The 26,187-nt window shown below is 42.0% G+C and overlaps 1 protein-coding gene across 6 annotated transcripts in view; it reads left to right on the top strand.

Moving 5' to 3' along the window:
- Positions 1–26,187, top strand: part of NAV3 (neuron navigator 3) — a 351,685-nt gene that overhangs the window by 141,821 nt on the left and 183,677 nt on the right. For 5 of the 6 annotated variants that reach the window (XM_047788373.1, XM_047788372.1, XM_047788376.1 and 2 more), the window contains 3 exons: positions 6,800–6,868; positions 10,232–10,371; positions 22,842–23,868. In XM_047788373.1, coding sequence (XP_047644329.1) covers positions 6,800–6,868; positions 10,232–10,371; positions 22,842–23,868 — 1,236 coding nt within the window. The remainder of the gene's footprint in view (positions 1–6,799; positions 6,869–10,231; positions 10,372–22,841; positions 23,869–26,187) is intronic. The other variant, XM_047788374.1, reaches the window with a different exon arrangement.

Below are 26,187 nucleotides of genomic sequence, written 5' to 3'. Positions count from 1 at the left end.
ACTAGATCTTAGCTACTGGCATTTCAATTTACTCATTTGCAGAAATAGATATTTGAATGTACCACTTTTTGCCCATGTGCCCTCATATTTTTGTGTTTCTCCTTGCAACACAAGGTGAATACAGTGACAGAAAATACTAGGAAGAAGCTTGATAGTAGCCAGTGGAGATAAAGAATGATAGACGTGTGAGGCTCAGATATAATGTTTTGATGATTTTTAATGATGCACATGTCCCTTATATTTGAGTCCAATTTGATTTGTGAAGATGAAAACTAAGGAATAAAATTATGTGGTTTTTTTTTGTTTGTTTTTACTTCTGCATAGAAGTCTACTGCTGGCATAGCTACAACAGAAATAGAAACTTCTACCCTGAACCCCTCAAAATCTTAATAGCATTTTGATGAGAGCATTAAGGAAGACATGCAAGGTTTTACTCTCTCTTCATTCTAAGTCTTTTGCTTAAGAGGGGTTACTGGAATTCTGGCCAACGATGTTAAGGCTACCATGGGGCTCAGCGGAAAAAAATTCCGCGATGGATTAATTAGTCGTGTGTACAATGAGCATGGGAGTGGCAAGTTGTAAATAATATGCCGTATTTGCTAGCTTTTACTAAAATGGGACCTCAAATTTAATAGTGCTTACTTGGAAGATTTTTGAGTATTGTTTGGATACTAAAAGTAGCTTACCATTGAAAAGTTGTTTTACTGTCTATTTCAAATTTCTACATAAAGTAACCTGTTGAATGAAATTATTTAATATTCTCTATCTGAATGCTAAAGAGTATCTATTGAAAGTGGATTTATTTGACATTGGACGAGATGATACACTGAAGGCAATATGAAGTTATTATCATAATATCTTAGCTGTTTCACAAACCCAAAGGCAATGAATTAATAGCAAAAGAAGCATTAAAATATTGTAAGTTGTGACTTGCAAGAAAATGATACGGAATAGGAGAACACAGCACAGCTTATAGAATCCAAAAGACAAAAGTTTAAATTTCAGTGCTATTATTTATAAGATATGTACCTTGTACAAATGAGCGCTTGTTTAAAGGGTTTCTTATTTTTCAGTCAGGAACAGAATATTACCTTTGTAGGATATTTGTGAGGAATAAATGATAAAAATAAATGTAAACTGTCTCTTGATAAGGACATTATGCTGAGGACTAGTGTTAGTTTCCCTCCTTTAATAGACTTCAGACCATTCTGTTCTTCAGAGAGTTTTCCTTGATTAAAGGATGGTGACGTAACATTACCATTATTTGGAGTTCCTGCTGCGGCTCAGGGGGTTACAAACCCACCTGGTATCCATGAGGATGTGGGTTCTAGCCCTCTCCCCTGCCGTTACTGTGAGCTGTGGTGTAGTCCCAGACACAGCTTGGATCCTGCGTTGCTGTGGCCGTGGCGTAGGCTGGCAGCTGCAGCTCCAATTCAACCCCCAGCCTGGGAATGTCCATATGCCGCAGCCAAAAAAAATTGTTTGATAATATGACCTAGTAAATAGCAGTCAATCGTTTAGTTATTAAACATATACCAACCCCATGAGAGGAACTGAGAATGCAAAAATGAACAATATGTAGTGTCTGTTATAGTGAACAATGCAGTCTGTTCAGGAGACAGGCATTTACCCTGATAAATTCTCATTTGAACCTCGTATTTAGAAAAGAGTAAAAAACTGGAGACTGGGTGGCGGGGGGACAAAATGAACTCTAGAAGACTTGAGAAATGCCTCCACAAGAAGGTGAGATTTGAGCAGGATTTTGAAGGAGAAATAAGATTTCATAATGTGGGGAAGAGCAGCAGTGGTGTTTCAGATGAAGGAAGCCTCGTGAGAAGAGCTGTGGACCCGCGAGAGAAGAGGCCCAGGCCAGCGGGGAGGGCGTGGTGACGGTGGAGAACACGGGCTGGGGGACTGGAGCACGTGCAGAGGAGGTGAAGCTGGAAGGGAGCCTGAGGGGACGCAGGGAAGGAAGCACTCTGTGACCCCAGCCGCAGAGCTTGGACTAGATCCTGCAGACAGTGGGGAGTCCACAGCAAATTCGGAGAAAGAGAGCGACAGCTCTTCTTTCTTGGGAAAGTTACTTCTGTTGGCTGTGAGAAAAAGAATGAGAATCAGCTGGCAAGAAAAATGGACTGGCAGCAGAGACTAGTGGAAAGACGTTAATAGAGTCCGTGAGAGCAACGACACAGAGGTCAAGAAAGGAGTGGGTCGTGATCAAGACACTCCTTTTAGTTCAATGGGAAAAAAAAGGTTTTGGTGATGCTAAATTTAAATGGTGAAGGCAGAGAGGGCAGGGTTTGAAAGAAGAATGATGAGTGAGGTTTGAATATTTGGGGACTATCTGGGAGAAATCTAGCTGATAGATCCAGGTGGAATATCTGGGAGATGATGAGATCTCTAGAAAAGAGGCTCTGAGTTTAGAGTTGAGGTTGGAGTACAAAATACAGATTTGATTTAAAGACACTGGAGGGATGGATGAGCTGATACCCAAGATTATGATTTTGAAAATATTCATGGTCATAGTACGATATTTCCAAGGTGGGGATGGAGAGTGGACCTACATCTTGGAAGGAGGAGGTGTGGCTCAGGAGACAGATGTTGTGTTGAGAAAGCAAAGTGAGGTGAGGATTATTCAGGCAGCAGCATGATGGAAAATGAGGTATGGCTTGAGGTATTTAGATTAGGCTCTTTGACTTGGAAAACAAGTGTTTTTCTTCCAAGATCAGACATTTGTGCATGTTCTGTAGAGCACAGCTTCTACAGTGTTATTATGCGTAAGAATCCTGGTAAAGTGCCGACTCTGATTCAGTGGATTTGGGATGAGACCCGAGGGTCAGTATGTCTATCAAGGCCCAGGTGATGCCAGTTTTGTTGGTCTGTGGACAAGACTTTAGGAAGCGAGCCTCTGGTGGTTAATACAAATATGTAACTGCAATTCAGGACCTACTTACTAGAAGACATTTTCTTTCCTTATAATAAGTGGATATTAAAATTTCACAGGGAGCTTTGCACGGAAGCTGTATTAGGTAGTTCTGGCAGTTTGGACCCTTCTGTGTATGGAACCAGCAGATGAGTCTCGTCCCTTTAATTGGCTGTCTCTAATCTCCTCCTCGTCCCTTCCGTGTTGGGGGAAATAAAAGCATTCCTTTGATCGCCCACATTATTACACAGATAGGAGCAGATTCCTCCTCTAGTAGAATCCACAGTGAGTCTCAAGATAGGGATTTTATTATGCTTTTGCTTCTGATACCCTTTGCCAGTCGTTAGCTAAATGGAGCTTCACTGACAACATTTCAGGAAGAAAAGTGCAGTCTTCCGCCCAGATACCTGCACACCCTCAGTTTACTGGCGTCCTAACTCTGTTCATCTACCCCCTTGCCTCAGAGCTGTGTCTACACGTCCCTGTGTCTGTTTCACCAATAAACTGCTCTGGCTGTACCTACTCACCTGCTCTGTTACTGGTCTGTCCGTAAATCTGAACCCGGGGAGACGGTACTGCAAGCACCGTGGGGAGAAAATGCGTTTCTGCTGCACAGGGACTCAGAGTCAGGTAAAAAATGAAGAACAATAAAGGGAGATAGAGTCCTCGTGGGGAGGGCCTGGGCTTGAGTTAGTGTGGGACACATGGGAGTTGAAGGAGAGCATAAATGCAGACAAATGTGCTGAATCGACATGGTGGGTAATGATTGCACGTCTACAATAATTAAAAGGAAGGAAAAGGGAAGCGTTGACTGGTGCGGGTTACAAGCCCAGAGGCCTGAAGAAAGTGGTGATCCTGTGAACGGAAATCAAGAAATGCAGGGAAGGATCTGGTGAGACCTTGTGCGACTGAAGAAAGGAGCATTGTGAGTCTGAGGGTCATGGGTTTGAAGGTCCTGGAAGTGGCGGAGTCTTTCATTCAGTTGATCTTGATGGCTGGGGGTGCGATGCAGACATTGCCTCTGGTGCCTGTCAGATTTTGCTTGAAATCTTGGGTAAGAAGCAAGTGAAAGATTTGGATGCAAGTGTTGGAGGAAAGATGGCAGTGCAAGAGTATGCCTTCAAGAACTGGGTAACAGAAGAGGGCTTGTGAGAAAAGGGAAGGTGGACAGGCCTGACGCTGGGCACATTGAGTTCCTTAGTATGGCGCTCTTTGAAAGAGTGATTCAGAAAGGCAGAGGGGCCAATATGGTCAAATACAAGGATCGTAGAATATGGTGAGAATTTAACAGAATCCTTGTGTTCAAATAACGCTTTCACAGTTTCGAGGGTACTATGGCATAGAGGCCAAGTTTCGAAGGATGCAAGTAGGATGGCTTGGTATACAAACACAGATAACAAAGCATTCTCTCCTAATCATTAGAAAAATGGGTAGGTCATACCATCAAATTGATTTTGGCCAAGTTGATTAATCTGTCTATATTTTGTTGTTGTTTTTCTACTTCTATACTAGAAATTATGATACTTCTTTAAAATCAAGGCGGGAAAAACCATTGGGGTGGTTTCAGTTCCCTTACAGGAAAGTATGCTATTTTATTTGCATCTCTTCCTGCTAATTTTTGTGTTCACTTTGGAGGGTATAGGACTGAGCACATTGGAGTGAATCTTTAGGTAGGTAGTTTTCTTTCTCTTGGGTTAATGAAGAGCAGACTGAGAAATTCACAGATTTTTTTTTCTCCTTGGGTACTTTCCCTTTTAAATTTAACTTAGGAATTAATAACGCAGTTTATTGAAACACTTTGGTTTTTATTTTTAAATTATCCACGGATGTTATTGTTAATGAGGTGGTGTGGCCAGTTGTGGCTGGTTGTCTCAGTGCCCAGTGCAGTTAGAATACAGAATGCATTCTATGCAAATAAGGATGTATCACAAGGGTTCCCATTGTGGCTCAGTGCGGTAAGACCTCAGTGTTGTCTCAGTGAGGATGCAGGTTCGATCCCTGGCCTCACTCAGTGGGTTATGGATCCAGTGTGCTGCAGGCTGTGGTGTAGGTCACAGATGTGGCTTGGATCTGGTGTTGCTGTGCTGTGGTGTAGGCCTGCAGCTGCAGCTCCAATTCAACCCCTAGCCTGGGAACTTCCATATGCCACAGGTGTGGACATTAAAAAAAAGGGGGGGTGGGGGGAGAATATAACTCATATCCAGTATGAAAAACAAGTGCTCTGAAAAGCTGCCTAGATTTGAGGATTTCTTTACTAGTCCCTAGCCAGACAGTTCTAAGGACTGGCTCCCACCGCAGACTGGCTCCATTGAGTATAGGTTAACTTAGGAAACACGCCCCCATCTTAAGGTGACATCCTTCCCTTGATTAAACACCCTCTGCTTGGCAGCAAAGCAGCTGGATCAACAGCAGGGCTCCACATGGCCCCTCCACCCTGATTCCAACACCCCCATGTTGTTCCAGTTTCCTTGGAGGCCTTGGAAACTGTGCAGACACAACTCCTGGGTGCATGTAGAGTCATCACAATTCACCAGGAAGGTGACTCTCCACTCACGCATCCACCCACGACAATCACAGGGCCCGTGCACATGTTTCAGGTCCACGGGGTCTTTCTCGACCCTTCCAAACGCGGCAATTCAAAAATGAGTTTAAACTAAGGCACAGGTTTTCATTTTGTTTATAAAGCATGCACTTCTTCAAAGCTTGTTTTAAATAATACTTCCTGGTGTGTTTTCAACCAAAGGTTTTGATTGATAAACCTTTCAGCCAAAGGTTAATGGGGAGCCCTCAGTGGCACAGAGGGTAAGGATCTGGCATGGTCACTGCTATGGCTCTGGTTACAGCTGTGGTGTGGGTTCAGGTCCTGGCCTGGGAACTTCCGCATGCTGCCAGCATGCTCCCCCCTCCAAAAAAAAGCCACTGAGAATCGGAATTCAGTCTGCCCAGATACTGTCATCAGTAGTTGTTCAGTTCGTTTTTGAGGAAGGCGACTCCATTTGAACCTCCGTGTTCGCGTGGTCTTTCTCCAGAAAAACATCTTACATGGGTTACTTCCGTAAAACATTCTATCTAGGACTGGAGAGCAACAATAAATGATTAGTCAGAAACCAGGTATTGTAATCATTTGGTTTTCAAAATTGTATTTGGTTAAAATTGAAGTTTATTAAAGAAAATAATAACTCTCACTTCATTCTTTGTTTTTCCATTTTAACCTTTTTGAGAAAGAGACCTTTCTATTGTGTAAGTCAAACTTTAACTTTCCTGAAGTTTTCATTGCCATTTACACAGGTTGATTTTTTTCTTTTCTTTTTTTCTCCTTTTTAGGGCCACACCCGCAGCATATGGAGGTTCCCAGGCTGGGGCTCGAATCACAGCGGTAGCCAGCCGCTAGCCTCCACCACAGCCGCAGCCACACCGCATCTGAGGCGCGTCCGGGACCTACACCCACCACAGTTCACAGCAGTGTCGTGTCCTCAACCCACTGAGCGAGGCCAGGGATCAAACCCGCGTCCTCACGGACCCTAGTCCGGATGGTTACCTGCTGAGCCATGAAAGGGAGCTCCCAAAGGGTGGTTTTTTTTTTTTAATAAGATGGAGTAATACGACTTAAAATAATATTAATATCATAAGTCACTATCTTAAAGTCACTGATGACACTTTATTACGAGGGGTGCATGGCATTATTTCATAGTATGTTCGTAATCACAGGTCATGGTATATGTTGCATTATCATAATTTTCTAATTAATTTATTCTTTATACATGTTAATACATGTTCCAATTGCATTTCATGAACTCAGTTTTCTTGTAAGTTTGTGCTTTCTTTCCGTGTTCAAAGAATCTCTTTAATTCAATTTCTCTGTTTCTCCTCATACAGTCTGGCAGCCAGATATGCAACTCAGTCTAATCACAGTGGAATTGCAACCAGTCAAAAAAAGCCTACTAGGTCAGTTAATATCTCTAATTTATTGCTTATTAGTGATAATAAAGTAATGCCCAGTGATATTTTGTCCTGTCGTTCTACATTTTTTTTCGAAAACTGACTGACGTCCGGATGGAAGGTTTAGAGCGCTGAATTCTTCCAAGTCAATTTCCATACCTTTCTTGGGGCTGAGCCTGTGCGGGTTAGACCATCGAATCGGTTCTGGGTTCCTCTCACTTAGTCTCGTCGTGCATAGTGCTGTAACTGGGCTGACGTCTAGGTCCTGGGAACCGAGGAAGTCAAGGAGAAAAACTACTTTGAAGCCCCCATTCTTTCCAGGTCACAAAATCTGGAAGTTATCCCACAAGGTGGTAATTACTTTTTGAAATGGCCATGCTTTAATTATTGCGGATTTTGAAGCAGAACTGAGCAGGACTGGGAAATGGCAGATTTTTGGTGGGACGTTAGCTCCAGATCCCCCTGGACTGTTCTTTGACCTATACTGGTTGAAATAATAATAAATTTTATGACAATGCCTTAAGTGCTGTCTGGAAAATACTGGTGTATAAAATATGGGGGACGTGTATTTTTTTTTAATGTTAAGTTACCGAAGGCATGATGGTACGGTGAGTGAAGCCACAACCTATGTGTTTTGCACTCCTGATTATTATGTGACCACTCGGTGGTGGTGTACTAGTCACTGCTCCAACAGCAAATCATGTTATGCAGTATTTGACCACAAGCACTGCTGGTGATGCACTGGCTTGAGGTATGTGCTTTTTTCCTTTGCCTTGGTGTTCTAAGCTATGTTCATTTCCGTGGTAATTAAAGTGACTCTGGAGAGGCAAATTAAGAGAGTATTTAATTAAAAATCAGAAGAAATGATCAAAGAACAGTGATCTGCCATGTTCAGTAAGCATTTTTTATTACAACTTCTAAGATGTATGAATGTAAAATCTATTTTAAGTACTTTGATTTAATGGAGCATCTCTCTTTTTTTGGCTTCATTCTCATTTCTGTTTTTATTACTTTGATGAATGATCTGGAACTCTGGCTGACTGTCAAATTAGGGTAATGAGAAGAGCAAATTGGATTTTTTAATTTGTTTCAATTTGTTCTTCTGAGAACTAAAGATCACTTGGCTTCATGGGTGACAGTAAAGATTAAAATGCATTTGAATTGCTTTCTAGAAACAGGTCAAGTTTCACTGCAAGTAGGGCAACTTCTGTGACAAAGTTTGTTTACACGTGTGAGTTTGGAGTGACCTTTCGGCGTTGACGGCTGTGTCTGTGGGACTTGTTCTCAGGTTCCGTGTGATCGGGACGCGTGGCCACATGAATCAGTTGAGTTCTTCGTCCACAGTGCAGTCTCTAGTGCTCAGAATGCCTGGTGTCTGCGGTTAACGCGCAGTGCTTACGCACCCTGTAGATCCATTGAGCAAATGCTGGAGTCCTTTGGGAAAGTTTCGTTTCTTGTACGTGACACGACCTCTAGTTAGCAAAATAACTGAAGGGATTCCTTATTAGCCATATGTATTTAAACTCCAGAAAACAATCAACATTTTGAAATGATCCATTATTCCAAGATATCGACATTGGTTTTGAGGCTGGTATTTGTGTTTTTCTAATGTTCGTTGCATTTTGAAATACCTGTTACTATTTTTAAAACGTTTATGGTACACATTTAAATGTTTGATTTCCTAATAATCTATGGAAATAATAATATATCAAGTATTGTAATAAGGTGAGTTAAAACTTGAATATTGTAATAGCTGATTGTGAAATTGTGATCTATTGGGCACCAAGATAACGGGTATAAGCATTCTTACATTTTATACATTCTAGTTGAAGGAGAACAGTAAAAAAGTCATGGCTGCATTTGTAAGTTCTGGACTATTTATTTTTCTTTTAAAATAGAACTTATTCAGGCAGTACACAGTGGCCCTCACATGGTGGCAGCACATGCTAGCAAAGATGCTGGCAGCCCTTAGTGTGTTTTTAGATATGTCTAAGAATGGCAATATTCGTTGGTAATTTCCAGTTTTTAATTTATGGGGATTAAGTCTGTTACACGTACACAATAATGTGTATATGTTGGGTCACGCACAGTCATAGTAGAAAAGGAAAATATAGGCATCGCCTCTTTGGGCGCAATTCCTAAAATAACTGATACTTGATCTTTTAATGTGGAAACTGTTGAAAGAGTAAAATAAATGATCTAAACCGCCATTTAATTAGAGCTCAAATAAAATAACTACAGGTCGTGATCTCCTGTCAAACTCCCCCTAACTGTAAGGTCGTCCGCCTGTTTTTCCTCCTGTCCTGTCCTTCGTACACGAAGAGTAGCTGGAACTGCTCTCCTCACGGGCATTTTTTAACTGTCATTCTACGATTGGATTTTCTTCTGCAACTCGCATCATTTCTTTTCAAATGGCCTGTGTGGACCAGCTGGCCGCATTCCTGAGATAACCAGCGACCGTCTAGGTGCTTACTTTTCACAGGAGAGTCCAAGTTTTCAGGTGACACAGATCAGTCAAATAGGAACAAATTCATGGCGCTGATCTCCACGTCACAGTTGAGAGTAACTGACTCGGAGGTCCCGTTGTGGCTCCGTGAGTTACAAACCCGACTAGCATCCATGAGGATGTGGGTGTGCTCCTGGCCGCACGCAGTGGGTTAAGGATCTAGCAGGGGCACAAGCTGTGACTGCAAGATATGGCTCAGATTCCACATTGCTGCGGCCGTGGCATAGGCCTGTGGCTGCAGCTCCGATGCGATCCCTAGCCTGGGGCCTTCCGTACGCCACAGGCACAGCCCTAAAGAGGAAAATAATAACAACAATAGAAAAAAGCGTTCCGATGTCCAGCAAGCATTGGCTGCTAGCAGTTTGTTCTGTAACTTTATTCTCGTTGTGATTAATATACAAGAAATTAATTTAGGATACCGGTATCTACGACAAAAGCACACGTCCCACACATTGAAAAGAGCAAGTTCACAGCTGAAGGCAGCTGGGCAACACCCTGAGGACAAGTAGAGTGAAGTGTCTGACCTCCCTTGCTTTCATTTAGTGATTGCGGTAACTTCACATCAAAGTTCTACGCATCGGATGTGTGATAAGCGTGACTCGTTCAATTAAAGAGTGTATCTCATTGTCCTGCATTATTAATATACTTTGGAGACAAATTAGTTTTTATGAATCAATATTTTTCTGAAGATTCTCAGACCTTGTGCTTAGCTGCTCGTCACTTAAAGCAACATTTTCTGCTGAATAGATTTTGGAATGTCATAAAAAATGATTTGCCCATTGACTCGTCCCTGCTCAGAACCTTCCATAACCTACCTTTTTGCAACATATCATAATGATGTAATTTTTCTCATCCTATTTTAGGCTTCCTGGTCCCTCTAGGGTGCCAGCTGCAGGCGGCAGCAGCAAGGCCCAGGGAGCGTCCAATTTAAATAGGAGAAGTCAGAGCTTTAACAGCATTGACAAAAACAAGCCTCCAAATTATGCAAATGGCAATGAAAAAGGTAAGTGCTTGCTCCTTAAGTCACTATGGCCCGGGTCTCGTAAATTCCACGCTAAATCTGGTATTTAAGCTGCGGTCGGGCATTTGGAATGGAAATGTTATCAGCAGAGTTTCTTTTATTTTCTAAGTGCCTCTTCCTGAATTGCAGCTTTCTTCAGGACTTTTCTTCCTGCAGAACATTTAAGGGAATAAAGTCAATTATATTATAATGATATCCCCACGTTTAACATCTCCTTCTGGGAAAGACTTCCTCCTGGATGCATGTAAATAGCATTTTCTTTTGTCTTCTCGTGTTTGATGAACACTTAGCCTGAAGTCATAAATCTCTCTTAAATATTTCCGAATCTTTTGTTTTAGTTGACCTAAGCGCTGTAAGTGTTTTGGGCCGCTAAGGTGAGAGCATCACAAATTCAAACACACGCAGGACGGGTATTTCATCTTTGAAAAAGCAGCCGGAGAGATAAACATCAGGACCTTAGTTATTCCTCTAAGAGACAAATGATTCGCTGGGTTTTACTTTCCGGAAAGGGTGCATGATAGAATGCTCTCATCACAAATTCCCTGGGCAGAACGGGCCCTTGGTGGAAGTCTGTGCTAAAGGCAGCTCCTGTGTTAACTACGTGATGCGCAAGCGTCTGTAGTGTGCACGGTGTGTGTTTAAAGAGGTGCTGCTGTTGGTGCACATCCCCCTGGAGCCTGCGTACAAGCGGGCGGACGTGCAGTTTATACCCCAAACCGTGAGAAAATCAAGATCCTCTGCTGCTGGGAGCAGTAGGACCGCACCAGGGACGAGGGCAACTAGGGCGTTCCACCGGATTTCGAGGTCGTAGTTTCCCGTCAATCACATTTTAACTTCTCTCCATAGTCCTTAGCTCTCCGTGCAGCAACGCATGAAATTCAAAAGTGCGAAATAGGCTGCAAATTTGGTTTAACTCCTTGAACCAGGTCGAAGCTTTTTTTGCTCGCATTGAGAGCATTTCAAATTGTTGCACAACACAGAGACGGTGTGTGGCATGCGCTGACAGGGGATAATGTTTGAATGAGACCATTTTATGAAGATTTCCTACCCGTTAAGACCACACTGGACCGACTGTAAATCCTGGAGACAAATCCTCGTGCCTAGATCTCTGTAACATCCCCAGTTCTTGAGCAATGTGTATTTGGAAGTGAGGAATTTGTCTTTTAAATAGAAAACCAAAATCTTTGATTTGAGAACCTCTGAAATGTTTCTCTCAGAGAAGAGGCAGACAGCAATTTGTCATCGGAAAGACGCCTCCCTCGTTTGGGTGACTGTCCTAGACAGCATCCTGCAAAGCCTATGTGTGCTATAAATATTAAGGGGGCTAAACATGTTTAGACACAGAGGTGTCCAGTTTAGCTAAGCAGTCCTACAGTTACCTGATATTTTTTGAGGAATAGCGTTGGCAAAGAGACTTCAAAACCTAGAGGACCTAACACTTCGATATCATCTTTTTCTGTCATGTGAAATACTTTTTAATATTTCTAGTGTCTAAAGGCAAAAATGCAAAAGTAGCCAAGTATTCATATTTTTTCCCCATAGCCATTCACCCACTCCAGTGTCTGTCTAGAAAACAGTACGAAATTAGAAAGTAGCAATATTTACCATAACCTCAAGGTGGAGACAAATGACATATATTGTGAGGCTTTTACCTGTAAGCAGATCTCTTTTTAGGTATCTATTGGGAGCAAAAATCAAGAACTTTTATGGTAAATCAGCTCTTACTTTTAATCCCAACAAAGTAAAACCTCCAAACATTTAAAGTGTATAATCTCACATTCACAGATAATTATAATACACAAATATGGCATTAAGTGCCTGTAAATTGCCAGTAATACTTAGAGTATAAATTGTATCACATAATATAATATAATATAACATAATAACAGCCATCTGGAATTTGCTTTACATGCTATATGGCATTTTTTATTAATATGGAGTTACAACTTCATGTCAATACATCCAGTGTCATTTTTTCTAAATCACCTTATCATGCTCTTTTATATTTCCAAAATATTTTCTTAAGTTGTAAGAGCAAACAAAACAAAAATAAACATCACTTAGCAAACAATTTATAATTTAGACTAGTCCAATGGTACATATTTTTGGATAAGAATGTTCTATTTAACCTTTCTGACAGAGAAATTTGTAGTAGTATAAGTTATATAAAAATACCAGATTCCATCTCCTGACAGGTTGATCTCTGCGACAGTCGAGTTTGCATACATATCCTGGGCATGACCGAGTTAGGTGAAAATTAAACAAGAAGTTTCACGGGTTAGAATATTATAATGACAGGATTCAGGAAGTGTTAAGCACTCTGGAGCTGCTGTGGTGGCTTAGTGGTAACAAACCCAACTAGGATCCATGAGGACAAGCGTTCGATCACTGGCCTCTCTCAGTGGGTCCGGCATTGCCATGAGCTGCAATATAAGATCTGGCATTCCTGTGGCTGTCATGCAGGCTGGCGGCTGCAGCTCAGATTCAACCCCTAGCCCAGCAACTTCTATTGAGTATTCTAATTGCCCTTCTTTTAAAACTTGTGACATTTAAATGTGATAAATTAAGATATTTTTACTTGTAAAATTAACCAGACTATGTGTAATGTGCTCCCTGAATTTTTTTAAAGGCAAACGTACTTTCTACTTTCTTTGACAAGATGATGCATTCTATGAATCAGCTGAAGAATCTGTAGAATTTGCAATAGATTACAAAGGTTTATTCACAATCAGAACAATTTCACTTCCTTATTAAAAAAAATATACTGTTGAAAATACAATAGCTTTTCACATGTATGGGATGGTAAAAAGAGCTTATTTACAAATTTCATGACTTACCTAATGAAAAGAAATCAGATGAAAATCACAAACTGTACTTCAAAACACACATCTAATAGCCTTTTCAGTCATGGAGCCCAAAAAATAGTGTGCTCATTTTCATTTCGCCAAATGGATCGAAATATCAGTGAACATGGCCATAGGTTGTTATCCCTTGCGGAGACGGCCGAAATGGAAATGTTAAAATAGAAAGCAATGCCATTCCGCCTCGCCATTGAAATGGAATGTAGAACAAATTTCTCAGAACAAATGGTGAAATGAAGACAGCATTGTTTGTAGAGACGCATTTCTTTGGGGAATTTCAGTTTCTTCCCTTGCGACCCCACCATTAGAAACAGCCAATGAATAATATGTTCCAATTCTTAGCATTTATCAGTTTGTCCGTGCACCCTCTGAGATTATTCTAGATGGGTGTGTGCCTTAAAGAAAAATCAAATACTTGTTCAGTGGAAGTCAGAGATCTTGTGAAAAAAATGCCCTGATTCATTTGAATGTACATTTTATATGCCTGAGGCAAATTATCTTAAGAAAGAATTCTTGTTTTATTAAATCTACATGATAAAGGTGAAAAAGGCTGAACTGATGAGTGTTATTAGGAATGTAAATATCCTATCTTTATTTGGAATTCATTTCTGAATTAGGATCTGTAAACACTTACTACTGGACAGAGAGATGTTTTTCTGTGTTGCTAAGAAACAGCCGCAATACCAAAGGGCACGCCCCATCTCTTCCTTATTTCTCCCAAGTGATTCTTACGCACATCTGCGGAAGGAGAGATTTCCTCCTGTTCTCCTAGATTCTAATAAAGTGTCTTCTGGTGTGGAAGTTTGTTTTGTTTTGTTTTGTTTTGTTTTTTCATTTACACTCAACATCTATTTAGTAGGATTGATACTGAGAATTTATCAACATCAAAACTGAACTTTTTCAGAGTATAGGTTCCGCGTGAATGTTGCATTTGTCATAGATTTTTGACATCTAAAACACAGTTACCTAGTTCTTAAGTACTTTCTTTGTGTTTTTTTAAATTACTCTTAAATTGCTATAAGCTCAAAGAACTGAACTGTTTCCATTTCAACACAATGCAGATATGTTACAATGAATATAATGCATTTTATTCCTTTACTAGTAATTTAATTATTTTACCATGACTTTTTGCTCTATTTCCTTAATACTTATGTTAACCTATAATATAATGTCAATATGATGGTGTCATGTTAATCCTAGGGATTCCAATGCCGAAACATAATCAGGTATATAAATCTAGTGACATGGTGAAATAGACCAGGGCATATATGTCATTTGCTCATGTATACACGTGCTCACAGATTATACAAACCTGTACAGAAAATTACATGCTTTAAAAAAATCTGGCTGGTGAATTGAAGCTTCCGTAAGTTTTGCAATAGTCCACCAAGCGGCCCTCTTGCATCTTACCAATGGTCAATATATACGCGTCCGGAATGGGCAGTGCCTCCGGGATCCCTCTAGGAGCTGCGTGTTTCTGGTGAGTCTTTGCAAAACTGAGGATTTCGGCATCTCCCAAGCCGTCATTTATGGGACACAGTGTGATGAGGTAACAAGGGGTCAGGTGTTAACAAGATGTTTGTTCGTTTGTTTGTTTTTTGTCTTTTGCCTTTTCTAGGCATATGGAGGTTCCCAGGCTACGGGTCCAATCAGAGCTGTAGCCACCGGCCTACACCACAGCCACAGCAACGCGGAATCCAATCCGAGCCGCGTCTGAGACCCACACCACAGCTCAGGGCAACGCCAGATCCCCAACCCACTGAGCGAGGCCAGGGATCAAACCGCAACTTCATGGTTCCCAGTCGGCTTCGTCGACCACTGCGCCACCACTGGAACTCCAATTTTTTTTTTTTTTTTAACGAGATGTTTAAATTTGAATGTTCCTTTTTTTTTTTTTTTTTTAACTTTCAAAATGTTGAGATGTTTGGGATATCATTTTCAATGAGAGTCAGTTATTTCCCAGACCAATTGTTGTGGCCCCATTCATTTCCTTCCATCTCTACTGATCTGTGATGCTGAAGTTAAGCTGTGTTTAGCAGAGATCATGCCTGTCACTGAGCAGAGCGCCAGCTGTGCAGGGAATACTTCCTTTTAAAAATAGCGCTGTTAGACCCCCCAGCCTGGGAACCTCCATATGCCACGGGAGCAGCCCTAGAAAAGGCAAAAAGACAAAAAAAAAAAAATAGCGGTGCTCCTGTGGGTTTTGCTGTCGTGACTTTGTGTGTGGTGACTTTGTTGTTGCTTTGTGAGTTGAAAGCTGGTTGGCTTCCATCTAAGCAACATGCTCCCCTGTGAGGAAGACACAAATAACATCCCGTTCCCAAGTCCTTTCTCAGGCTAGTTGGCAACCTGGCGCTGAGCTCGGAAGCTGGAGGAAGCTCCAGGGAGAATCGTCTTTATCTCAGCTTCCCATATGTCTGTGGCGACTGCCACATTTACCTCCCTGTATTCATTTGAGAGCTGGGTTGGCATGTTCCCCAGGTCATCGAAGTTATTTTTCGCAATATGAGATAACTAAAAATTAACCCTGTGAGCTTAGGTGTCTTCTGAGCAGGAATTAAAATCTGTTCTTACATCAACTCAGAAGGATGGTGCCAATAGGATATCCAAGGACACAGTGTTTAGTTTAGGGAAGAGTATCCGGTGTGATGTTCGCCTCGTTTATACTCTGCTCTTTGGGGAAGAAGGAAACCACACTTCAGCGACTTACTCAGTTGCCTTCAGTGTAACACAAACATGTAGCTTTCGGGAGAACCTTTATCAGCAGAATTTCGGAGTGGGCAGCAAACTCACAGACAGGAGAGATCATGTAAAGCTTCCAAATGCTGAGTCCCACACACCTAGGTGCCAACTTTGATTTTGTCTTTTCCAGATTTTACTCTATGTATGATGTGAAGCAAGTTTCTCTTTCTAAGCTTCGCTGTTCTCATTTGTAATAGAGGAAGGCTTAGGTGTGTTGTGTGTGAAGTATGGCTTTAAATAGGACGCATGTAGGCAGAGCTCTAACTCTGCCACCACGTGGGCTTCCTGCTGTGGCTTCGTGGGTTAGGAATCCCACCAGCATCCATGAGGATGCAGGTTCCGCCCCTGGCCTCACTCAGTGGGCTAAAGGATCCAGATTGCCGTGAACTGCGGTGTAGGTTGCAGACGTGGCTCCGATCTGGCACGGCGGCGGCTCTGGTGTAGGCGGGCAGCGGAAGCCCTGACTCAACCTTAGCCTGGGAACTTCCATCTGCCATGTGTGCGGCCCCCTAAAATAAATAAGAAATGAAAAATAAACATGATACCATGTGTCAAAGTACTTGGGAAAAGTAAGCACTTGATGAATAATATTATCTGGTTGTAATGGAGTTGTGGTGGTGGATGTGAGGTAGAGGAAGGGGAAAGAAACAAGAAGGAGTCGGGAAAAAATTCTTTTTGGAGACCAGAGATGAAGAATAGCTGTGGGCAGATGACGTCCTAGCAAACGCAAGATCCAAGTTTATAGCAGTCATGCTTTTGAACATGTGCACGAGGTGTCTCAGCTTTTCTCCACTCCCAGGTAATGATTCAGTCACGGTCAGAAGCTGAGTAAACAACACTCAGAAATGTACCAGTGAGACCAGGCTACTTAATATTGAGTGTGTAAGTGGCTCAGAGACTAGAATTTGTGGCAGAGCTGCTGATGCTGCCATCTCAGTGGCTGCTGCTGTGCAAGCTTTCCTGCGATGGGTCTGGAGAGACCCTTATTGTTCTAGTGCTCACCGGATGCCCAGTGGCCTGTGATTTGCACAGCTCTTCCTGAAACATGAAGCCCCTCGTGCTCCTGTCAAGAGATGAGCTGGGGACGTGTTTAGGGTTTAGCTCGGAGAAGTGTCTTCTGCGTGGGCTCATCTGAGACCCATTTTACAGCTGTCGCTGTGACCGTGGCTGTGGGTTGGATATGGATGTTATAACTTGGAGTCCCTCCTGTCCCATTTTCGGGTGTGATGATGCTGAAGTTCCTCTCTGTGCTTGGTGTGGGAGAGCAGTCTAGCTAATGTCAGCATGACCATCCTGACTGGTCCTTTCCTGCCCTTTTCTTATCCTCAGCAAAGCTCCTGCAGCACATGGAAGTTCCCAGGTCCAGTCGGAGCTGCAGCTGCTGGCCTACACCACAGCCACAGCAACACCAGATCTGAGCCGCATCGGTGACCTATGCTGCAGCTAGTGGCAGCGCTGGATCCTTAACCTACTGAGCAAGGCCAGGGGTCAAACCCACATCCTCATGCATGCTGGTTGGGTTCTTAACCTGCTGAGCTGCAATGGAAACTCCTCCCCTGGTTTCTTAAACAGTTGTGGAAACACAGAAGATATACACTAAACATATGGCTAAAATAATGAGAGAAAGGACGTTAGGAAAACAATACGGGCTTCCTTTTAGTGATCCGTCGCCACAAAGTGCCAGGCATCCAGGGGAAGGTGGAACTAGCCAAGGTTCCACCAGAGAATATTAATGCGGCATGGCTATGGAACATTTAAGGAATTTAGCCAATTTGGATCCTGTCATAAAAAATAGCTCTTTAAAGCTGATGGTGTCAGCAGTTGCCGTGGTGGTCCGATTTACTCGAACTCTGTTACTCAAAGAAGAGTTCTGAGGCTAGCAGAGTTGGCACCCAGGGACAGCTCGCTAGAAAAGCAGACCTCGGGTGCCGGGGCCAGCTCAGCAGGATGGGGCTGAAGAACGGGGGCTGTGGAACTTAAGGAAAAAAAGTTAACATAGAACAAGACACAGAGACATTTATCTTAAGTAGAGGTGGGAGCCGGGGACTCAAGGTCTCAGGGACCAAGAGCCCTGCCTCCAGAATCCACACTGCTTTTATTGTGCTCTTTAGATGAGATCAAGTGAGGAGTGGCTATGGGTGGAGGATACAGGGTTTGTTTACTATTATATAAGTTCTTTCACTATTTAAAAAGCCACTTAGGTGGTAAAGGGTTAAGCTCTTACTCTGACCTCTAGGCACATAACAGTTCTTAAGCTTAAGTCGCTTATGCCTTTAGGTCTTTGCTCTTAAGCTTAAGTCATTTACCAGCACCGTGACTGTTTTTCCAAGAAGGAAGATGGGATAAAGTAAGACAAGAAGATGGGATAAAGTCAAGAAGGACAAGATGGAGTTTTCAAGGAAACATGTCTTGCAACACTCGGGGCCCCTGCAGACCTGCTGCAGCGCTGTGTGAGCTGCATTCAGTGGGGTCCCTAGTGACTGAAGTGCACATGAAAGCTTGAAACCATTGTGAAACTTGGAATGTCAGATCTGCTAAGACAGTTGTAGAGCTTGGACTCCAGAATCATACACTGTGGGATCAAATCCTAGCCCCACCACACCCGCCTCACTGGCTGACACCACCAAATGAGTCCTTTAGACTCTCAAAAGTTGGGTTTCCTTAAGTGTGAATTAGAAACAGGAGCCTTTCCAAAAAAATGATAGAAAAAGTAATTCATTATGAAAAAAAAAACCCCACAAAAATAGAAGAGAAATAGGAGCCCTTCCCAGCTCATCAGGTTGTTGTGAAAACAAATGTGAGGTAATTAAAGACCCTTCAATAAAATGCCAGTTGGGATTTTTATAATTGTAATAATTATTAATATTATTTTCATTGTAGAATCAGAAATATCACAGATAACTTTTAAGATCAGGGTAAGAAAGTAATGATTAATTCAATGATGCCATCATGTTCCTCTTAACAATAATACCCGAGACTTTGGGTCGGGGGGGGGGGGTACCATATTTATCTCCGACTCTGTGTCCCAGCAGGTGTATGTACATACTTTTTGTCTTTTTTTTTTTTGTCTTTTTGGGGTGGCACCTGCAGCATATGGAGGTTCCCAGGCTAGGGCTGAATTGGAGCTGTAGCCACTGGCCTACACCACAGCCACAGCAATGCCAGATCCAAGCCATGGCTTCGACCTACACCACAGCTCACAGCAACACCGAATCCTTAACCCACTGAGCGAGGCCAAGGATTGAACCTGTGTCCTCACAGATAATAGATTGGTTTCTGCTGAGCCACAACAGGAACTCCTGTGTATGTACATATTTTTAAATGTAAATAAATGGAAAAAAATTCGCATAATTTCCTTTTAAAAACTGTGTATTCCTCCTGCCTTGAATGCTTGCATGTCTCCCTTAGCGCATTTGTCCTGCTCTCACTTAGCGGTGCAGCCCTTTGTGCCTTTCTGATCTCTACAATTTCCTTTCCCACCTCCTACTCATTCAGCGTTTAGTATTTGTTACTCATCTTTCTGAGCCTGATTTCTTTCCTCTTACTAGATTCTAAGGTGTCTCGTAGAGTTTTGCATAGAATGTCCACTGAGTAAATATTTATTAATAGATGTTTTGCCTAGATTCCAGTCCTAGAGATTGTAGAAACCGAAGAGCATCCATTAATATTTCTGTAAACACCAGAGAAATCGAGCTATATCTGTTGGACAAAGATCCGCAATACAGTGAGGTCACTGTGTGAAATGCATGGGCATGAATTGAGAAAATTCATCTTATTCGGAGGTGTTCTTAGTTTCCAGTTGAATCTAGGTAATTGAAGAATACATTACAACTGATAGAAATCTCCTAAAAGCATTAATTTGACATTCACAGTTTTCCCTGTTCCTATATTCAAGGAATAATATTGTAATAATCGATAAGCTATTGAAGTTCATTCATATGCATTTGAAACACAGTATTATGCAGTAATTGACAGAGTTAACTTAGAATCCAAGCGAAGTTCGGTTCTCAGACTTGTCAGTTACACATTGTGTGACTTTGGCCAAGTTATTTAACTTCTTTGTGCTTCGGTTTCTTCATGTGCCGGCTGAGGGTAAATTTAAAAATTTCCTGCAGCTGTTCGAAGAATTGAGTTATTATATGTCAAATACTTGGTTTAGCGCCTGTCACCTAGAAGGTGCTGTGCATGCTAGACAACTACGCATAATACAAGCCATGGCTTTTGCTTTTAAGGGCCATGTGTACAGTGCAGTAGAGGAAGCAGGCAGGTGCAGTGGAGTTATTTATCATGGCTGTAATAGAAGTGATAAGCTATGGAAGAAGGTAGAGGAGTCACCTAATGCAGACTTGATGTGAAGGATAGGAGCTAAACGGATGGTGGGGGTAATGGTTTGGGTTTTTTCTCAGATGTGAAGTCAAAGTTGAGACCTGATCAGTAGGTAGGAGTTATCCTGGAGAAATGTCTGGCAGGTCTCTCTACTCCAGGTCATCGGTATACTCTGCTGTGGACAGTGATTCACAGGATGAGGCAATGTTGACAGTCTCTGAAAGGGATGCACAAGTGAAATAGCCTGGAATGAGCTCTGCTTAACAGGTAGGAGTGCCCGCTGTGGCTTCAGGGCATCGGCAGTGTCTTTGGAGCCCTGGGATGCGGGTGGATGCCCGGCCTGGCACAGTGAGTGAAGGCGCCAGCGGCATGGGTCACAGCTGCAGCTCAGATCTGATCTCTGGCCTGGGAATTCCATATGTTGTGGGGTGGCCAAAAAAGACAAAAAAAAAGGCAAAAACAAACAAAAAATATCAGTAAAAGATTGAAATCTTCACTTACACAGAGAGTGAAGGTATATGAGACATTGAGTATTTTGAATCTTGTTGGATTTGTTTGTCTGGAATTAGTCAAATACTCCTACTGTTTTTCAGAACCTTAGTCTTTGTGCATGAACCAAATGGAGTCCTACAAATATTCTACAAATGGTCACAATTATAGACCTTACATGGATACTGAAAAAATCGATGTATCAACCTATGCTTTAAAATTCAAATATACCATGTAAACATGTTGACTTACCAGTAAACTACTAAACTACTGTATTTTAATCCAGAGTCTGCACTTCCAGTATTATACTAATTTCCACCAGTTAGGAAGAGGGATTGTAGAAAGGTAGTGAGAATTAGAAATCAATGTTGGTTTACTAACAATATGAAATACATCTGTCTCTGCTATTGTTATTAATATAAACTTCACAACTATATTATTTTAGACATATTTATTTTAAAAAAACCCCAACTCACACATATATTTAGTCATTTAACCTCTTTTCCTGTCTCTGAATTCTTTATTAACTTTTCTGTATGTAAAATTCTTCTTCTGAAAAACGAGTAAAAATTCTTTACTGATTGCCTTAACTACATATTATTTATCATGCATTCTGATACTTCTGAGGAAAACATTTAAAAGTGTTGTGGTTTCATAGTTATGACTATTTCATGGAATTTAGTGGACTCTAATTCCTGAATATTATGACAGAATTTTTTAATAAAATATTTCCTTTGGACATTTTTTGAGAAACAGCTTTGCATTGATTTGTCAGTATCTAGTCTGTTAACATTTTCAATGTTGTCCATTTTACATAAATATCCAACTTAATCATTTATCACTCCATTTTAAAAAAGAGGATGAAAAGGGAGGTATTTATATTATGCTGGACGAAACTTAAGGTAAATGTCATGACTAGAATTGCGTAGTTACCAAATGCTAACATTTATAGTGACATTTTTAACTGCAAACTCAGTTATTTTTTATTCTGTACCCTGTTATAAAATCTCTTTTTGATTTCATTTTTCATGTTTAAAAATAGGACTTGTAATCAGGCATTAATCAGTGCTAGAACGGTTGTATAAAAATTCATTTCATAATGAGATTTCTGAGTAGAAAGTAACACTAGTGCATTACAAGTACTTATGTGACAATATGCAATTGTCATTATTATATAGTGTATAGTTGACAATTATTTTCTCGTAGTCCCTCCAAAATAGCTTGATTTGTTTTAAATTAGAATTTAAAGTTTGCTCAGATCACTGCAGGAGGCTGCAGGTGTGCTCGTTAAGAGCAAAGACTCTGAAATCAGTTCAAGTCTAGAGTGGGTGACTTTGGAAAAATTCTGTGGGTTTTTTTGCTTCAGCTTTAAAAATTATTTGTAAAATGAGGATGAAAGTACTGATATATAACATGTAGGGTTGTTATGAGAATTATATGTATTATGTATTATAGACATGATTTATATAATTTCTTAGTAGATTATCTGACCTATATACATATACCTTTCAATTCTTATTTTATACAATTAAAACTCAATGATATTAATAAAAGGCAAAATCATGATTCAAAAGTATATTTAATCAGATAATAATAATCTAGGCTCCCAATAGGTTAAAGCACTTTCTCAATATTCATTATACAACACATGTCTATAAGGCAAGGCGGAATATCCATTCACGGCTATGAGCTGCAGTAGTCATTGTAAAAAATACAGAGAATTGCTTGGTAATTAGGGGAGAGGATAGTGTTTTACCCATCTTTAGACGTCTGTGACCAATAAAATTCATTTGCCTAAGAGTAATTTTAGAAGGGAAAAAAAGTGCCCCCCCATGTCCCTGAGACACTGAACGTTTGATATGTGGCACAAAAACAGCCACATCACAGATGTGATGGATGTAAGGGTGTCTGTTTCCGTCTCAGAAGAGAGAGGCTTTCTGATGCTTAGAGTTATCAGAGCTACTCAGTGGTTTGATGGGACTGATGAAATCTCATCAGAATTTGCCTTTGTTTTTTGTTCTTAACCATGTCCAGATTCCTCCAAAGGACCTCAGCCATCTTCAGGTGTAAATGGCACCATGCAGCCCCCCGGCACTGCTGGGCAGCCCCCGGCCTCCGCCATCCCGTCCCCCAGCACCAGCAAGCCCTGGCGCAGCAAGTCCATGAATGCCAAGCACAGCGCCACCTCCACCATGCTGACGGTGAAGCCGTCGAGCCCGGCCACCTCTCCCACGCCGCCTGCGGACAGACTGAAGCCCCCTGCCTCAGAGGGGGTCAAAACGGCTCCCTCGGGACAGAAATCCATGCTGGAGAAGTTCAAGCTGGTGAACGCGCGGGCTACCTTGCGCCCCCCCCAGTCCCCCAGTTCGGGCCCTGGCGACGGTGGGAGGGAGGATGACGCCTTTCCCGAATCGGGCGAAGTGGAGGGCTCCAGCAGTGGTCTGAACGGTGGCGGCTCAACCAACAGCAGCCCCAGAGTGTCCCCAAAATTAGCCCCTCCAAAAGCTGGAAGCAAAAATCTCAGCAATAAAAAGTCTTTGCTACAGCCAAAGGAAAAAGAGGAAAAGAACAGGGACAAAAATAAAGGCTGCACTGAAAAGCCCGTCAAGGATGACAAAGAGCCGGTGACGGACGTGGCTCCAAAAAAGACCTCTAAAATTGCAAGCTTCATCCCAAAGGGCAGCAAGACGACAGCAGCCAAGAAGGAAAGTTTGATCCCATCTTCCAGTGGGATTCCAAAACCAGGCTCAAAGGTGCCAACAGCAAAGCAGACGGTTTCACCCGGCAGCGCGGCAAGCAAAGAGTCTGAAAAATTCAGGACTCCCAAGGGCAGCCCTTCCCAGTCCTCACCCAAGCCCGTAACTGCTGAGAAAGCGAGCACATCCCACTGCCCTGCCCCTTTGGAAGGAAGGGAAGCCAGCCACGCCGCTCCGGCTGGGTCCTGTGCTGGGCCAGGGGCACCAGGCGGTGGGCAGAGTGTGGGAAATGGTGCCGTCCAGCTCCCGCAACAACAGCAGCACAGCCACCCAAACACGGCCACGGTGGCTCCTTTCATCTACAGGTAAGCTTTTCAGCACTGACAGGTCTGCGTACGCAGAGCGGCATAAGGTTGCGGATCCTGTTTCACGTAGTAGGGTTTTGGAACAGTGTTTCATTCGAAAAACAGAGGCCTGGAATTACAGTCTTCAAGAGAAAGCCCCCTGTGTCCTCCACCTGCTTGTCCTCCTCTCCCCACCCCACCCCTTTCCTCCTCCCCCGCCCCCAAATCAAAAGACTTTGAAAGGGAACCTGCTTGCTGGCAAAGGCAAAATGGAACCCAGATGCCATGACCGTCTCCTGTGTCTGTTGCTGCTACTCCTACTGTGTTTTAAATGTCTTTTAAAATAATACTCACTTGATAGCGTTTAGAGGATTTTCGTTTTCACTCTTGGGAGAAAGTATGACACAGCGGTGGGGGAGGCTCTAGAATCAGGCAGAAGTAGACTGATGCCCGGCCCTGCCCCTTGCCAGCTGCATGCCCGGCCCTGCCCCTTGCCAGCTGCATGCCTGGGGACAAACTTAACATCCTTCGGTCTCGTTTCCAGCTGTTGGATAGGGATAGTGGCACGTAGCTCGTAGACTTGGGCAGGTTAGCAGACATGCTGCATAGAAGATGCCTGCTCTATGTTATGGCACATGGTAAATGTTTGTTGAATGCATTTGTTAAGGCATTGCTTTCCCAGCATAAAATTTAAATTAGTTTCCCATAGTTAGGCCTGTGTTTCTAGGCAAACATAATAACCTCTGTAAATATTATGTTTATACTTTAGTAAATTTGTTTTTGTAATATGTTCATTTATATTTTTCATGTATTAAAGTATACAGCATATGCTATGTTTTAAAGTATGTATCTTACTAGAGTTAGTTAGAAAAAGTTAGAGTCAGTTAGAAAAAGAGCACATTTTGCCTGTTGTTTCGTGATAAGTTTTCATCAGTTAGAAATATGTCAGCACTGCTGTGTCTCCATTTTTTTTTTTTTTGTCTTTTTGCTATTTCTTGGGCCGGTCTCGCGGCATATGGAGGTTCCCAGGCTAGGGGTCGAATTGGAGCTGTAGCTGCGAGTCTATGCCAGAGCCACAGCAACTCGGGATCCGAGCCGCATCTGCCACCTACACCACAGCTCATGGCAATGCCGGATCCTTAACTCACTGAGCAAGGCCAGGGATCGAACCCGCAACCTCATGGTTCCTAGTCAAATTCGTTAACCACTGCGCCACAACGGGAACTCCTGTGTCTCCATTTTTATTCACTGTCTTTTCAGTGAGGAGATGGCCAGGGAGGAATAATGTCTGTCCTTTTTACAGGTGCACAGTTCAACCAGAGGGGAAAAACGGGATGTAGGACCTACTGCAAATAGGAAACACTCAAGATTATACAGTTTACAAATTTTATTAAATTGATTAAAAGTATGGATTTTTTTAAGTAAAGAAAATAATGATAATGCTTTGCTTTCCCCGAATGAAAAATCTAAGTGCCTTAAATGTCTTTTTCTGGAATTTTATACACTCACCCAAACAAATGTATAGTTATAGTTCAGGCCTCATTTAAGTCTGCTCTTCTGACTTTATAGCAATAATTCATTCACGACCTTGTACTTGGATCACGCGGGAGTCTGCAAATCCTTCTAACCCCAGAGACCTTATCTGACACTGGAGAATTTAAGATGTCAAAATCATAATCCACATTTCAAAAAGAAAAGAAAAAAATTATGAAGTTTAAGATAGGTCCTACTCAGCACACTTGTGGCTCTCAAGCATATTCTGTAAAAATCCTTCTTTTCGAATCACCGCACATGAATTTCATGGGAAAGTATAAATCTAAGCAGAAAGAATATATCCACCAGTTGAGCAAGGTTTTTGCTAAAAAGCAGCAAGCTTTTTTCTTTGTTTGCAACAATATAACCAGTGGATAATGATTTCCATTTGAAAATGTAACCTTTGCTAGTTTTAAAGAGGAAGCAGGGCAGGTTAAAGGCTGAAGCCTGAATCTGCTGCATGACTGCCAAAGCCTCCATTTGAGTTTCTTTGTGTTCTCTTTAAAATGAAGATTACAAAAGTGAGATAATGTAGCCAAGGAGCTAGGATCACAGGCTGTAGTGTCTGCTTGCTCTGCCTTTGTTGAGAAATAATACCTTGTGTTGTGAAATCAGTAGCCCCAAGATGCAGCTCGCCCTGGCTGGTCATCCTGATGATGCCATTTATTAGTCATGTACCTTTGTGTGATGTATTTGAAGACTCTGAGCCTCAGTTTTATAATCTGTAAAATGGGGATAATAATAATAATAGACACTTCCTCATAAGGGTATTTTGAAGAGAAAATGAGTTAATATTCATATAGGACT

Source organism: Phacochoerus africanus, chromosome 7 (assembly GCF_016906955.1).
Source record: "Phacochoerus africanus isolate WHEZ1 chromosome 7, ROS_Pafr_v1, whole genome shotgun sequence".
Lineage (NCBI taxonomy): Eukaryota > Metazoa > Chordata > Mammalia > Artiodactyla > Suidae > Phacochoerus > Phacochoerus africanus.
The sequence above is the reverse complement of the archived record's forward strand: the minus strand, read 5'-3'. Positions and strand labels throughout refer to the sequence as shown.